Here is a 14428-nt window from a genome sequence, read left to right on the forward strand (position 1 = left end):
TGGTCATTGAGTCTGGAGGACCAGCATGTGGAAGGGGAACACTGATGGTCTTCAGGTAAGTGAGGACAGCATGTGACTGGTTGTACTTCTAAGGAGATATTGTGGCTCATCATGTGTCATTTATACCATAATCTCTTCGTATGGAATAAAGGGATGTTTTAGGCTCTCTCATGCTCCAGGGCCCTGTTGCAGACACAACTACTGCACTCCATAAAGTGTCATCGCTGTATATAGGACAGCACGGTGTCGCAGTGGTTAGCACAGCAGTCTTGCAGCGCTAGAGTGTTGGGTTCAAACCCCACCAAGGACAACATCTGCAAGGAGTTTGTATGTTCTCATTGTGTTTGCGTGTGTTTTCTCCGGGTACTCCAGTTTCCTCCCACATTCCAAAGACATACTGATAGGAAATTTAGATTGTGAGCCCCAACGGGGACAACGATGATAATGTGTGCAACCTGTAAAGCGCTGCAGAATATGTTAGCGCTATATAAAAATAAAGAATATTATTATATGCCTGTTTACGTATATGTACATATGAGTTAATTCCTGACCCTTCCGTTACTAAATCTTGTGTATACCACTAAATGAAAAGATATAAAATATAGATAAACTGAGCAAACTGTTGCATAAAGAGAATAATAACTTACTTTTACATGTGGGGACATTGCTAGACCAGGTCTTGTTCTCCAAGCACTTTGCGAATACCGGACCTTCTAATGTGTAGCTGTCAAGAAGAAAGAAAAGTCATATATGTCTATAGAACAAAGACAACTGTGTGGCTGCTGTACCCTAAACCCTTCCCACATTAGGGCATGAATTAACATCAGGGGAAGGGGCCTGTAAGTGTGAAGGGTGCTCATGAGGTGTGACTGATGCCAGGTAAATGACATAGCCGACATCTACGGGATCTCCAACAGCCATTGCTGGAGCTGAGTTCAGGCTGTTAACCTCTTCAATCTATGACTGCGGCATTTAAATGGAACACATGGCGTTCCTTGTGTACATTGGCTCCAATTTTAGGGTTTTTCAGCAGTCTTTTATGCTGTAAATTTTAAGTGAGTGTTACACAGCCATGACTTTCTTCAGCCAGAGATACCTCCTGAAACTTCTCACCCATTCTCCACTATGAAAACTCAAGTTTTTCCAGATTGAAGTGTTTCAAAGTTACTAAAGTAATACCATTGTATTTGCAGTAAATCTCCTTTTTGGATGATGGAAATAGATTTGACTCCAAAGTATAATATACACAGAGTCCAATACTATGTCCCTGCGATACCGTCGTTCTATACTGCCCAGTGTCCTGGTAGCTGCACGGTAGCTCCACTTTGTGGCTTTCAATTGTAGTAATAATTGTAAAAGAAACCATTGTTGGCTTTACACTTACCCTTGGTCGCATTCATAGCGGACCATTGCTCCTTCTACCAAATGTCCATTCTTTACAAAGTATCCATTCTCAATGCTTGGAGGATCGGCACACGTGGATACGACTGAATATAAAACAAAGGAGGGTTGCTCAATAGCATACTAATCTAAAACCTATCGATACAACATTATAAGCCATGACCAGCATATATGTGGTCCCTGCTTGGGACATCTGTCTTTTAACTAGATGCCATGTAATACAATGGATTCCATGCAACACTAGAGCTCCATTGCAGTAGCTGAAGATATGGAAATGTACGGGCATTTGATATTGAGAAGAGGTTGTTCTGGGGTACAAACCCATTTTAAGAAATGATTGCACTTTATGGCACTATAGACAAATTATCACCTATTGACTGTCAATAGATCAATATGGTTCCATCTACAGTGACCACCACAGATCTTCAGAATAGGAGTGTCCATTTATCTGTAAGCCATATGACTGTGAACTGGAGAAGTTGAATGTCTGGTTGAGCAGCCGAGCGCAGTGGTCATCAGAGCCTTCGACTTTGAATGGAGCAGTAGGGCGCATACACTGTCAGACTGAAGAACATTGGGCCTACCTTCCTCCCCCACTCAAGAGTCCCATAGTAGCTGCAAGGTTTGCACTGTGAACTCTCCTGAAGGAGAAGGCAGGGCCCACTGGAGGATTCTCCAGTTTTCTGGTGGACCAGTCCAACCCTGGGTGCATTGCAGCTTCTCTCACCCACGGTCTTGTGACTGGTGGGGGACGGAGTCCATCAGTCGTTGCCACCATAGCAGATGAACCCACATTAATCTGATTACTAGGATCTAAATAATGGAAATGTGATAATTTGGGTAACCTGCAATTAGTAGCTCATTTCTCAAGCTTGCTCTAGAGCAGTGCTTCCCAAACCTCTCCGGTATGACCCCCAACAGGCCATGTTGTCAGGATTTCCTTAGCATCTCACAGTCGTGAGAACCTGTCGCAAATACTGATGTCTTTCTAATAAAGCCATCACCAGGACAATACTAAGAAAATTCTGAAAATATTATTTGTTGATGCCATTAGGACTGGGGCTTGGGAAACTCCGGTATAGATGCAGATTCACACTGGTGCATGATTGTACAGTACGTCATTTGTAGGATATCTGAATTCATGGCTTGCTCTACCAGCTTCTGCGTGTAAAAAGCTGAATGGGTAAATAATCATTATAACACGATGACCTTGAAACATAATTTGGTCATTTCACGTGGTTTTTTACTAATAAGTCATCGACACCGCATTTAGATTCCAGAAATATTACAAATAATGACAGATGGAGTGGATGTGAGCAAATTGAATCATGATGTGAGCCAATCATACTGAATTGTTGAGTAGTAAAGTAATAGATACCGACGTTCCTGAAAGTGACACTTGGGTATTTCTTATTGTTAAAACCGACATCTCTTGTATAGGGTTGAGCGACTTTTCTTTTTATAGGATCGGGTCGGGTTTCATGAGAACCGACTTTTTCAAAAGTCGAGTCGAGTGAAATCGGCCGATCCTATAGAAAAGTTGGGGTCGGGGTCGGCCGAAACACGAAACCCAATGCAGTGCATTGGGTTTCTAATGGTTCCCAGGGTCTGAAGGAGAGGAAACTCTCCTTCAGGCCCTGGGATCCATATTTAAGTGTAAAATAAAGAATCAAAATAAAAAATATTGATATACTTACCCTCGGACGCGCCCTGGTTCTCACCGGCAGCCTTCCTTCCTAAGAATGAGCGCCTGAAGGACCTACGATGACGTCGCGGCTTGTGATTGGTCGCGTGAGCGGTCACATGGGCGTCACGCGACCAATCACAAGCCGTGACGTCATCTAAGGTCCTTCAGGCGCTGATTCTTAGGAAGGAAGGCTGCGGGTTAGAACCAGGGCGAGTCCAAGGGTGAGTATATACTTATTAGGAATATACTCACCCTCGGACGCGCCCTCGGACGCTTCCTTCCTAAGAATTAGCGCCTGAAGGACCTTAGATGACGTCGCGGCTTGTGATTGGTCGCGTGACCGCCCATGTGACCGCTCACACGACCAATCACAAGCCGCGATGTCATCGAAGGCCCTTCAGGCGTTCATTCTTAGGAAGGAAGGCTGCCAGTGAGAACCAGGGCGCGTCCGAGGGTGAGTATATCAATATTTTTTTATTTTTATTCTTTACTTTACACTTAAATATGAATTCCGATACCGATTCCCGATATCTTAAACATATCGGAACACGGTATCGGAATTCCGATTCCAGATCAGAAGATCGCCGACCTCATGGCCGACCCCACACAGGGGTCGGGTCGGGTTTCATGAAACCCGACTTTGCCAAAAGTCGGCGACTTCTGAATCTGGCCGACCCGTTTTGCTCAACCCTACTCTTGTATAATAGATATACCCTTTAGCAAAACATGTGCAGTGTTTGATCATTTCTGTACTGGGCAGGCTGTAACACATGGTTTTAATATGGCTGTTTTTAGGTTTTGTTTTGACCACATCTGAAGGTCACAGAATCTTCCAAAAATAAGTTGCCAAGTTTTACATCTACTCTTTTTAGGAGACAAAATCTGCAGGGTCGTCATTTGTGCCATTCTACAAACTCAGTCTTTGCTACTTGTCATGTAAATATAACAATAAGATGCAAAGTCATCCAAGATTGACCATTTGGATTTTGGGCATGTTTGACCATAAAATGTCTATTTTTTATAGTAAGTGAAATATATGGTAGAGATGTTTTCACAAGCACAAAAGTGTAAAAATCCCAGCTTCCTGTGGCCACTGGATCCATTGCAAAGGTGATACCTATAGTACCCAATGGTTTCAACCGTGGCATTCTGAGTTTCGTCATGTTGGTGGTAATAAACAGGGCTGCATGCAGTGCCACTTGTTTCCTTCAAATGTAATGAAATCTGTAATAAAGGTTCCCAAAGATGATATGAACGTATCTTATTCGGTGAGTGTAAATGTGGCTTTAATGGGGGCAAAGTTAGACTTAGACTTAGTCAGACACTGCTTTGCCACAAATTCTACTCCAGTCCCTGCTGGAGTAAGACTTGTGGAGTAGCGAACATTACATTACAGCTGGTCATGAACTTGCCAGGCAGTAGTAGCCACATCACTGCCCTGTCCCAGCTTTGCGCTCTTTGTCGAAGTTGGGTGAAATTGGCATGAGAAAGCCAAAATTCACAAGATTTGAACGCAGCCTCCGGTTACACCCAAACTATGAGACTTTTCAAAGCTTTGTTATGTGAGAATCCTGCGTAAAAGCTTTGATGAATCGGGCCCCTAGTGACTAGGGACTGTAAATACAGGCCTGCCCGGCTTCCCATTCCAGCATTTCCCTGGCCCCCTGTTAGGATCAGTACCTCCAGTGTTGGTCACTAGAGATGAGCAAGCATACTCGTTGCTCGGGTTTTCGGGTGGTCTCCGAGTATTTATGACTGCTCGGAGATTTAGTTTTCAAATGATTTACAGCTACTAGCCTGCTTGATTACATGTGGGGATTCCCTAGCAACCAGGCAACCCCCACATGTACTCAACCTGGCTAACAGCTTTAAATCATTCAGCTGCTGCGATGAAAACTAAATCTCCGAGCAGTCATAAATACTTGGAGGTCACCCGAGCGTGCTCAGGAAAACCCGAGCAATGAGTACACTTGCTCATCACTATTGGTCACCCATACAGTGAAAGATTGGCTGCAGTGGTCACATTTCTGCTTGGACTAAGCAGGACAGACAGAGACCGGCGGGTGACCCTGGAAATTTCGGAATGAGCAGTCAGGGATAAATAAAGTGAGCGTTGTCAGAGTTTTTTTTTATTTTTAAGAGGTCACACAACCCCAGAAATATAAAATCTGCCCTCAGCCTTTAGCTGCGGGCCTTCTGTCTGCCTCCCTCCCTGGCGTCTGTGTATTTGCTCCGCTTCGTAGCCTGTTTTACATTAGCATCGGAAGAACTTTTCCTGGAAAACTTATTTATGACGGTGTCTATAGGCAGCATGGTAAGTAGTAGTGATTAACAGCCTGAGGGGAATAAGGCAGCTCGCTTCCTGGCAGACTCAGGATAACAGCTGCACCCAGGTCCATCTTCTGCCGTTCCCACTGGTGAAAGTGTTTAAAAATGTAAAGGGGAAGATTGCGGAGAGCCGGCGTGTGAGCAACATTACGGATTACAGCGCTGGAATAAAAATGAATCATGTCACTTTGCTATTACCATCACAGGGTGCTGTCACACTCCACTTCTTGTCTCCCTGACAACGGCTTTGTGCCATCTCCTGTCCGTCGGCCATCTTGAATCCCGGATGGCAGTGCACTAACATCTGATCTCCGAAGTTCCATGTTTCCTGCTTCAGGGACACGTTCGCATTCTCAAGGCTTACAGGCCACGGGCAGCTGCTGCGGGCTTTCATGTGGGAACCAGAGGAAATCCACCGTCAAAATGTGTCAGACAAAATGCAGATAATATACAGTTAATCTTCCTGACAATAGAATAACATTGATACGAGTGGTATCCGTCAAAACCATGGACATCTAATGACCAAACAAACCAACTCCGGTGTCGGGTTAACCCCTACCATATACCTTTGTCTAGCATGAAGCTACATCTCCCAGTTTGACCTTAAAAACATGGGATAGCCCCTTATCATTTGCCATATTTCCTGGTGTAAATTAAAAATATCTTGTACTCACCTCTAGTGCTGGCGCCAATGGTCTTCTGGGGCTCGCGCGACATTGATATGTCACGTGGATCCCTGCAGCCAATCAGCAGCCTCATCACTATCTCCTCCTTCAAACAAAACTGATATCAGGAGGAAATGAGCTATGCTGCTGCTATCTGACTTCACCTGGATGTCAGTTACATCCGAAAGAAGTGAGAATAAAGCAACTACTGTGGAATAACAATGTAACATGAGCCCTGGGACACCAGGCATCGATGTCGTTGGAACGGCATTGGAGGTGAGTATAGGCTGCTTTAGTTTTACAAATGGAAATATAGCAATTGAGAAGGAGTTCTCCAATTAGTGTACAATCCCTTTAAGAATTCATAATATGAGAATGAGGATCCCACACATATTGCCAATATTCTGAGGAAGCCTCCTCCTGTGATGATACACGTAGGGTCCTAATTCCCATCTGAAGGTTTTGAGCCAATTCCTCTGTGACTATTCACAGTGCACTGTGTTATTGCAGACCTCTTTAGATTGTTTTGATGCCACATTATTTTATATTAGCTGTACTTGTGCATTACTCCTCTCTCTTTTATTGAATATTCTTTGACATTTCTTTAGCTGTACAGTTTATTTGTACCTATTTCAGGTATCCACTTTATTACATGGTCTATTGGATATCATGCTGGTCATATGAGTTTTAACTCAATGCCAGATTATAGCCTAGGAAACAGATTCTGGTGCATATTTTAATTGGTTTTATGCTTTTTTTGTGTTTGCTGCAAAAAAAAAATTTGCATGCTAAAGTTTAGGAAGTGCAACCAATCTCTTGCATGTGTCTTTCCTTTTTTTTTTTTGAATGACAGATTTGTGCTTTTCTTATACTATGATTAAGGACCAAGATCCGAAACGCATCTCTATGTCTTCATCTTGATGTAATATGTGGAATTTTCAGCCAGGAAAGTATTTTATTGGATTGTTAGTGTTGGATTTTTTGTGTTCTATCATGCTACCTGTCGGGAGTGAGGTTGAATTTTTGTGCTTTTTACTGTACACATGGTGACTGGTGAAATAAATAATTTTCTACATGGTGCCCCTTGGTGCAATAAACCATTCCTCTCTGAACATAAAACAAATACTCTAGACACATTACAACTTTTTTGAGTAATTGTGTGTCACGGGTGTGTCAGGGGCTGCAGAAAGTCGCACTGCATCTGGCTGCAGAAAATCTCAGCCGTTGGCCTTGCAAACTAGTGGCCACCTCCCCCGGTCTTAATGGTGTTACCTGGATCTGGGTGTTTATAACACCCAACTTCTTGTTGGGAGTTGCGAGTGTTATTTTCTATTATCACTTCTCTGTTGAGGCATGGAGCTGCAGCAGTCCGCTAGCGTCCTCTTGGAGTGTGAAGGATGACGGTGTTTCTCTCTTTGTCTACTCTAGCTAAGTGTACCCTTGTTTTGTGTATCCCAGTTTTCTTTAGCGGTAGTGGGGATTGACTAGTGCACATCCTGTCCTTCTCAGTGCAGGACTTATTCCCAAGGTCAGGCAGGTATGAGGTATCCTGCTCGGCGATAGGTGTGAAACCTATATAGAGACGATAGGGCAGACAGGGTGACGTGAGATCTTTCTAGGGGTCTCCACTCCCCCCTTCCCTAGTGTTTTATTCCCCTTCCCTTATCCCTTTGTGTTGCACTTAGTCTGTCCTGCACTGTGTGTGACATTGTGTGTTTTATGCACTTTTGAATTGATTTTGCTAAAGGAATCAAAGCACAATAAAAAAATGCGAAAGACTTATAGCAGTTTATAAAAGCCATAAGAGATCTGCTCTTAAACTGAAGAATGCCTCCAACTATAGTCTGTTGCCTGCTGAAAGATTTGCGAGCCAACACCAGAGAATTTCCTGTAGCCCCATCTATAGTATTGCAGCACGACACTATATCGTACATCGCCATGTCAGGGCATAAAATTCCTAGAACTATTATAGCAGGATAACCAAAAGTGACCTTCGAGAGTTCTGAGAAAAATGATGGAACCGTAAGAAAACAAGATGTCCCTTGCTATCTGAAGGCTGCGAATTGTGCGGAAACCCTAAATGCATGGCAAATTCATGCTTCCTGTTGGGGTTCGCCTCTATTTCACAGTATTAAAGCTTTCTGTGTGTGAACAGAATCATTTTTCTTAACAGCTTGCACCTTAAATAAGTCAAATGTGCGTGATGATATTAAAGGAAACAGCACCATCTGGTCACCTTCCCTTTGGTGATAAAAGTCATTTATCAGGCAGAGCATCTGGGTTTCCGCAATGCCCTCCTCTGCAACATGTGTGCCAGGGAGTCAGGACGATGCTTTCCTGTGATAAGCCTTTTACTAGCTTTTCATTTTACAGTGAGGCTCCCCTGGCACAAAAATGTCTCCTCTTTTGATATTTTATTCATATTCTTAGTCATTTTTCACTGTGTCGCTGTATTACTGAATTTGTAATGCTGCCACTTACATGGCAGGAGTGACAGACTTGGTCATTACCTGGTGTGATATCACTAGGAATGATGGAGAAGGAGACTATTACGTGTAGTCTGGCAATAATACCATTTTTAGAATATTAATGGTTTATAGGGTTGGTCAGCAGAGCATTGTGCCGTATGGGGGCTCTGCTGCAATGGAGCTCTGGGGTCCTAATCTGGAGGAACATCTCAATAAAGTGTATGTCCCCAGTGTGAAGGTTTCTTGCCACACTCCGAAAACAAGGAAATTGACCCTAGTTTTTGTCCAGTCGGTTGCCGTGATCATGTGACAGAACAATATCATGTGACCTCCGGGGATTGCAAATGTGACACCAATCCGGGAGCTGAGTATTTGTTTTTTTTATCATTTGTGGGCTCTTAAAGAGAATCTTTGATCAGGTATTTGCTACTCCATATGAAAGCAGCATAATGTAGATACAGAGATACTGATTCTAGCGGTCTATCAGTTACCGAGCTGCTTGCTATAGTTTGGATACAATCTCTGTTTTACCTACTGCAGATCTACCAGTTTGTTGAATGCGGAGCTCTGTTTAGCCCCATCCACGCCACTGATTGGCAGCTTTCTGTGTACACTGCATAGTCAGAAAGCTGCTAATCAGTGGAGAGGGAAAGGTTATACATGGCTCATGAATATGGAGGATTATATGGTGGCAGGTTTTCTAGTTCTTTAGTGATAAAACAGTGATTATGTCAAAACTACAGCAAGCAGCCAATGAGTAACACATCAAAGGAATCAGGGTCTATGTCTCTATGTAATGCAGGTGCCACAGATCTGGTGACAGATTCCCTTTACGCTTCTAAGAAATGGTTGTCCAACCCCTTTAAATTGTGTGCCTAATTGGGGACTTAGAAGTGAATGGTGACAAACTCTGTATAATGCTGCCACCTAAGAACTGGGAAGGATACTGCATAGAAAGACTAGTTAGCACGCTAGGTTCTGTGCTGTGCTACTAGTTACCGTAGTTGATGATATGGAGCGCCCCGTCAGGCCAGTGGGGTACTCGGTACCGGGTCCTGCGGTTCACAGGGGATGTCACGGTGGCTAACCCGGTTCGTGGCCCTGGGACGTCCGTGTAAAAGGGAATGATCTTTAAAGGGGAAATGTTCATGATGCCACCTGTGGTATTCGGTCAGGGTGACCGACGCTGCTTTAAAGGGGTCCACTGGGGTGATGTTATGGCAGCTAGATGGTATACCTTCCCACAGGTGAAATATATCCCCAGGGCTTCCCAGTTTGTAGGTGGTGGATGGTGAGAGGCGCAGTGAAGAACGAGGACACAGGTTTGCAGTCTCTTTACCTTTTACTGAAGACTTCAGCATCCACAGTCCAGGGCACCAGATCACAGGGCAGACAGAGTCCGGCCGGTTTGGAGGCAAGTCCAGAGTCCCCTTGTCCAGGTGGAAATCAGTAGCCTTCCTTTGCACTGCAGTGTTGTAGTCACTTACTGCTAAGCTTCTCATAAGGTCCTCACAATTGTTGTAGATGTTATGTCTCTCTCTCTGTCCCCCGAATAGGATAGGACCAACCCATATGACTGGTGGCTTGAGGCGGTTTATAGGGACTCTATCATGCTCCAGCCTCTATGGGGTGCCACAGTGCCTCCTGGGTGTAGGGTGGACAGGTAACGTGAAATTAGCTGTCCTGCCGGTCTCTGGAGCAAGGCATAAAGGATCGTTGCTCCCTCGGTGTTCTGGCTACTGGGCTTCTGCGCCTCAGAAGGAGGCAGCCTGTGTAGGGCTAGTCCCCTTCTGATATCCTCTCTTTGCTACGACTTCCTTCACGCTCGCTGCAATACAATTCTGCCTTTGATATCTCTTCCTAGGAGCTGCAGCTCTGAGGGCATGAACAGCTTCTTGTCCTTCTCCTTTGATCTCTGACAGGATTCCACCCCTGCCAGGGACCAACTAACTGAGCGGAGCTTATCCAGCAACTCACTAACTTTCCCTACAGGCGACCAGTTTTACCAATGTGGGGAGTGACCTAATAAATAGGAGCAAGAGCTCCCTCTGGTGGCCCGGAGTGTGAAATATGTTGCATGTTTGTGGTACCTGGATGCAGTTATCCTTCTTTGCCTCCAAACGTAACACCACTCTCCCCTAGAGGAGAATGACATTAGTGCAATGACCAGGACCCTGGGGCGCTGCAGATACAGTCCACATGAACGATTATCGAAATGGACGCACGACTGGACTCTGTCCTGCGGATGCCCGGAAACACAATGTGAACTGTGGACAGGTATATGGAATTGCACAGGAAGTGTAAACATGTCCGTTTGTTCCAGACGATCAAAGAGTTGTATTAATTTAGCAAAAGAGATGTTCAAGTTTACAAACATTTTTTTCCTGCTTATTTCCCCGATTTTAGGGATTTGCCCTGCAAGTATGTGCAGTGGCATATAAAAGTTTGGGCACCTTCGTCAAAATTATCGTTATTGTAAACAGTTAAAGAAGTTTAAGATGAAATGATCTCTGAAAGACCTAAAGTTAAAGATGACACATTTACTTAGTATATTAGGCTTACAAATATATATACTGTATATATGGTAATTTTTTATATTTTAAAAATTATAAGAAGGAATATTGGCTAATGCAAAAGTTTGAGCACCCTTCGAGATTTGTGGACGCAGATAACTTTGATCAAGGTTTAAGACCTTAAATAGCCTTTTCACACCTTAATTAGTCTGTTAGGGTTATGGCTTGTTCACTACCATCTTTATGAGAGGCCAAGTGATGCAAATTTCTCAGCTTTACAAAAGCCCAGCCTCCTTTAAAGGGAACCTGTCACCCTGTTTTTTGAGATTGAGATATAAATACTGTGAAATAGGGCCTGCGCTGTGCGTTACTATAGTTTATGTAGTGTACCCTGATTCCCCACCTATGCTGAGAAATACATTACCAAAGTCGCCGTTTTCGCCTGTCAATCAGGCTGGTCTGGTCAGGTGGGCGTGGTGACATCGCTCTTTTCTTCCCCAGCTTTCCGTTGGTGGCGTAGTGGTGTGCGCATGTCGAAGTTCCGAATTCCCTGCGCGCAAACTCGGCTTTGGGAAAATGGCCGCCGCGATCTCTTCTGCGCACGCGCGGCATCCCGCGGCCATTTTCCTGAAGCCCCGTGCAGCAGAGCACTCCATCTGCGCACGCGCGGCCCCAGGAAGATGGCCGCCCCCACCGATGAAAGGGATAACAGCGCAGATCGCGCGCTGTTTCTTCACGTGCGCGCAGGGAATTCGGAACTTCGACATGCGCACACCACTACGCCACCAACGGAAAGCTGGGGAAGAAAAGAGCGATGTCACCACGCCCACCTGACCAGACCAGCCTGATTGACAGGTGAAAACGGCGACTTTGGTAATGTATTTCTCAGCATAGGTGGGGAATCAGGGTACACTACATACACTATAGTAACGCACAGCGCAGGCCCTATTTAACAGTATTTATATCTCAATCTCAAAAAACGGGGTGACAGGTTCCCTTTAACCTTGTGCCAAAAGACAGCAGCCATGAGTTCTTCTAAGCAGCTGTCTAGCACTCTGAAATGGGGGAGGCCCACAATGCAGAAGAAGGCTTTAAGAAGACAGCAAAGTGTTTTCAAGTTGCCGTTTCCTTCATCTGAAATGTAATTAAGAAATGGCAGTTAACAGGAACAGTGGAGATCAAAATAAGGACTAGAAGACCAAGAAAAGTTTCAGTGAAAACTGCTTGTAGGATTGCTAGAGGGGCAAATGAGAACCCCTGCTTGACTGCAAAAAAACTTCAGAAAGATGTAGCAGACTCTAGAGTTGTGGTACATTGTTCTATTGTTCACAGACCCCTGCACAAATATGGCCTGCATGGAAGAGTCATCAGAACAAAACTTCTCCTGCATCCTCATCCTCATCATAAAATTCAGCTTCAGAAGTATGCAAAAGAACATCTAAACAAGACTGATGCATTTTGGGAAAAAAGTCCTGTGGATTTATGAGGTTAAAATAGAACTCTTTGGCCACAATGATCAAAGGTATGTGTGGAGAAAAAAGGGCACAGAATTTTCAGGGAAAGATCATCTCACCAACCAACAAAGAGGGAAATAGGAGAGCAGGGCAGGCCAGATAGGTGCTGGTCATGGGGGACTCAATTATTAGGGGAACAGATAGGGCAATCTGTCACAAAAACAGGGATCGTCGAACGGTGTGCTGCCTACCTGGCGCTCGAGTCCGACACATCGCTAATTGGGTGGACAGATTACTGGGAGGGGCTGGTGAGGGCCCAGTGGTCATGGTGCACATTGGCACAAATGACAAAGTTAGAGGTAGGTGGAAGGTCCTTAAAGATTATTTCAAGGAATTAGGCTGAAAGCTGAAAGCAAGGACCTCCAACGTTGGTATTTTCCGAAATACTGCCTGTACCACGTGCCACGCCAGATAGGCAACGGGAGATTAGGGAGGTTAATAAGTGGCTCAAGAATTGGTGTAGGAAGGAGGGGTTTGGGTTCCTGCAGAACTGGGCCGACTTCTCAGTTGGCTACAGGCTCTACGCTAGGGACGGGCTGCATCTCAACGGGGAGGGTGCAGCTGTGTTGGGGGAGAAAATGGCTAGAAGGTTGAAGGAGTGTTTAAACTAGGGATTGGGGGGAGGGTATTCATTTTATAGGAGGGGAAGATAGTGCAGATAGAGACCTAGACACAAATAAGGAAGTTGGGGGTGGCGGTGGCATGGGGGGTGGGGTTAGAACAGTTAATAATTTAAGAAAGAATCGAGGTGCAGAGAGGAACATCAAGTGCGTGTATACTAATGCCAGAAGCCTCACCAACAAAATGGACGAATTAGAACTAATGTTGTTGGAGCATAATTATGACATGGTGGGGATATCTGAAACGTGGCTGGATGAGAGCCATGACTGGGCTGTTAACTTGCAGGGCGATAGCCTGTTCAGAAATGACCGTACAGATAAGCGTGGGGGTGGGGTGTGTCTATATGTAAAATCGTCCTTAAAACCCATCCTGCATGATAATATAGGTGAATCTAATGAAAATGTAGAATCCCTGTGGGTAGAGATAAGGGGAGGGGGAAAAAATAATAAATTACTGATAGGGGTTTGTTATAAATCTCCAAAAATAATGGAAGCAATGGAGAATATTCTCGTAAAGCAAATAGATGAAGCTGCGACTTAAGGAAAAGTCATTATTATGGGGGACTTCAACTACCCTGAAATAGATTGGGGAACAGAAATCTGCAGTTCCAGCAAAGGTAATCGGTTTTTGACAACTATGAGAGACAATTACCTTTCACAACTGGTTCAGGACCCAACAAGAAGGGGGGCACTGCTAGACCAAATATTAACCAACAGGCCAGACCGCATAGCAAATATAAGGGTTGGGGGTCACTTGGGAAATAGTGATCACAAAATAATAAGTTTTCATGTATCCTTTAAAAATATGTGTAATAGAGGGGTTACAAGGACACTAAACTTCAGGAGGGCAAATTTCCAACGGATGAGAGAGGATCTTGGTGCAATTAACTGGGACGATATCCTGAGACACAAAAATACACAAAGAAAATGGGAGACGTTTATTAGCATCCTGGATAGGACCTGTGCACAGTATATACCGTATGGGAATAAACATACTAGAAATAGGAGGAAACCAATATGGCTAAATAGAGCTGTAAGGGGCGCAATAAGTGACAAAAAGAAAGCATTTAGAGAATTAAAGGAAGTAGGTAGTGATGAGGCATTAAATAAATACAGAAAATTAAATAAATTCTGTAAAAAGCAAATCAAGGCAGCAAAGATTGAGACAGAGAGACTCATTGCCAGAGAGAGTAAAAATAATCCCAAAATATTCTTTAACTACATAAATGGTA

At 44.3% G+C, this 14428-nt stretch overlaps 1 protein-coding gene across 1 annotated transcript in view; it reads right to left on the bottom strand.

The window, feature by feature from the left end:
• Nucleotides 1-14428, bottom strand: part of LOC138651418 (beta-2-glycoprotein 1-like) — a 66609-nt gene that overhangs the window by 16550 nt on the left and 35631 nt on the right. Inside the window, exons 3-5 of the mRNA XM_069741601.1 lie at nucleotides 5615-5803; nucleotides 1385-1487; nucleotides 648-724 (exon numbers count right to left, since the gene is read on the bottom strand). Coding sequence (XP_069597702.1) covers nucleotides 648-724; nucleotides 1385-1487; nucleotides 5615-5803 — 369 coding nt within the window. The remainder of the gene's footprint in view (nucleotides 1-647; nucleotides 725-1384; nucleotides 1488-5614; nucleotides 5804-14428) is intronic.

The sequence above is a fragment of the Ranitomeya imitator genome, chromosome 10, assembly GCF_032444005.1.
Source record: "Ranitomeya imitator isolate aRanImi1 chromosome 10, aRanImi1.pri, whole genome shotgun sequence".
Taxonomy (NCBI): Eukaryota; Metazoa; Chordata; class Amphibia; order Anura; family Dendrobatidae; genus Ranitomeya; species Ranitomeya imitator.